General features: G+C 52.9%; 1 protein-coding gene across 1 annotated transcript in view; it reads right to left on the reverse strand.

Moving 5' to 3' along the window:
• Positions 1-1,642, reverse strand: part of LOC118430136 (PR domain zinc finger protein 2-like) — a 20,101-nt gene that overhangs the window by 3,936 nt on the left and 14,523 nt on the right. The window contains 1 exon segment of the mRNA XM_035840845.1: positions 1-1,638. This exon segment is cut by the window's left edge and continues 556 nt beyond it. Within this exon segment, the coding sequence (XP_035696738.1) occupies positions 1-1,638 (1,638 nt within the window).

Raw genomic sequence — 1,642 nt, forward strand, 5'->3', positions numbered from 1 at the left:
TTTGAAGAGCTGGATGCAGAACTCGCACTTGAAGGGCCACTCCTTGGCATGTGCCGCCACATGCTGGTTCATGTCCTTCATGGACTTGAACGGAGTGTGGCACACGTTACACTTGAACAGGTTACCTAGACCGAATGATGGGCTGGCGCTCCGGCCAGACGCTGCATTTGCTGAGTTTGAACCAGAGACGTAGCTGGAGGCCTTCTCATACTGCGGCACTCGGCTGATGTATGAAGCCACAGAATTTGCATCAGACAAGTCCAGACCAGATGAAGATTGTTGCTGTCTTGCAGGCTTCACTTCAACTTGTTTCTTACCGCTGAGATCCAAGACACCGTCATCTGTAAAAACCAGCTCTTCTTGAAGCGCCTTCTTCAAAGGTGCAGACAGATCCAATGGCTGGTCGCTCTCGACCATGTGAGAATAAAGCTCAGGACTAGGTTTCATCCTGTAGGGTTGGGTCTCCCTTGACAAAGACTTGCCCTTTGACCATAATGCACTTGGCACTTTTGCCCCTTGACTAGTACTAGAGTACTGATGTGGTGATGAAGACTGAAACTGTTGCAAAGTTGGCGTGGACTGACCAAAGGGGCCTTGGGTATTTGACCCATGGTGGACAGTTCCTACTCGACTAGCTAGGTAGCTGAGCTGCTGTGATCTGATGTTTTGAGAAGGGCTGACCATCCTGTCTGGAAACGAGGCGGCATACATCTTTTGAAGTGCTGGGGAATGTTTGGCGACTTGTGCAATGGTGGGTGTCCTGGAGGCGCTCTGCTTTGGCTGCTGCTGCTGCGCTGTAGCGATATTCCTGGCTTGTGCAGAGGGAGCCATTTTTCTTGGACCAGCACCAGCTGCGCCCCTGGCTAGAAAACTTGCCTTCTGTGCCATAACAACATTGGGTGGTGCTGGAGCTCTAGCACGCTGCTTTGGGCGATGCATCGGAGACAAATGTTGATCTCCAACAACTACATTTGGTGGTGCACGGCCTCTCTGGTGCATATGAGCAAGCTGTTGGTCTCTTTGACCCTGCGACTGTTTGGCGGTCAGTGATCGAAGTGGCGGACTGTCTGTTCTCCTGTTGCTGCTGGACTGGTGTGGTGGTACCAGGGGACCTGAATGAGCTGGTGGTGGCTCCAACATCCTCCTCCCCTTACCTGACATGTACTGAGGACTGCCATAAGGGGGAGACGTGATCTGCACTGCAGCAGCGCCTTTTCGTGAGCTACCCGGATGGACCTGTGTGTATGGACTGATGGGAACCATGCCTGACGACTTCATGTGCTGTGGACCACGATTAGGGGTCCCGGTTGGTGGCCTGACGGCACGCGGTACGTGAATCTTCACTGTGTGTCCAGACCGAATCGGGCTCTTTTTCTTGGATGAACTGCCATCGACAATCCGTTTGGGGGACAGCTTTCCGATTTCTTTCTGTTCAAGTCTCCCATCTAGGTACTGCGCAGCATCCTCACCCTTGCCAGGGTGAGCTCCAGGGGTGCTGGACCGACTTCTTGGAGAATCCCCCTGGCTAACTCTCTTCCTCTTCTTTGGCCTCTCACCTTCCTCCAGGAGCTCTTCTACAAGTATCTTCTTCTTCCGGATGATTTGGTCCCTCTCATGGGCAAGCTTCCTATGGCGAGTCATA

Source organism: Branchiostoma floridae, chromosome 14 (genome assembly GCF_000003815.2).
Source record: "Branchiostoma floridae strain S238N-H82 chromosome 14, Bfl_VNyyK, whole genome shotgun sequence".
In the NCBI taxonomy this organism is placed as follows: Eukaryota; Metazoa; Chordata; class Leptocardii; order Amphioxiformes; family Branchiostomatidae; genus Branchiostoma; species Branchiostoma floridae.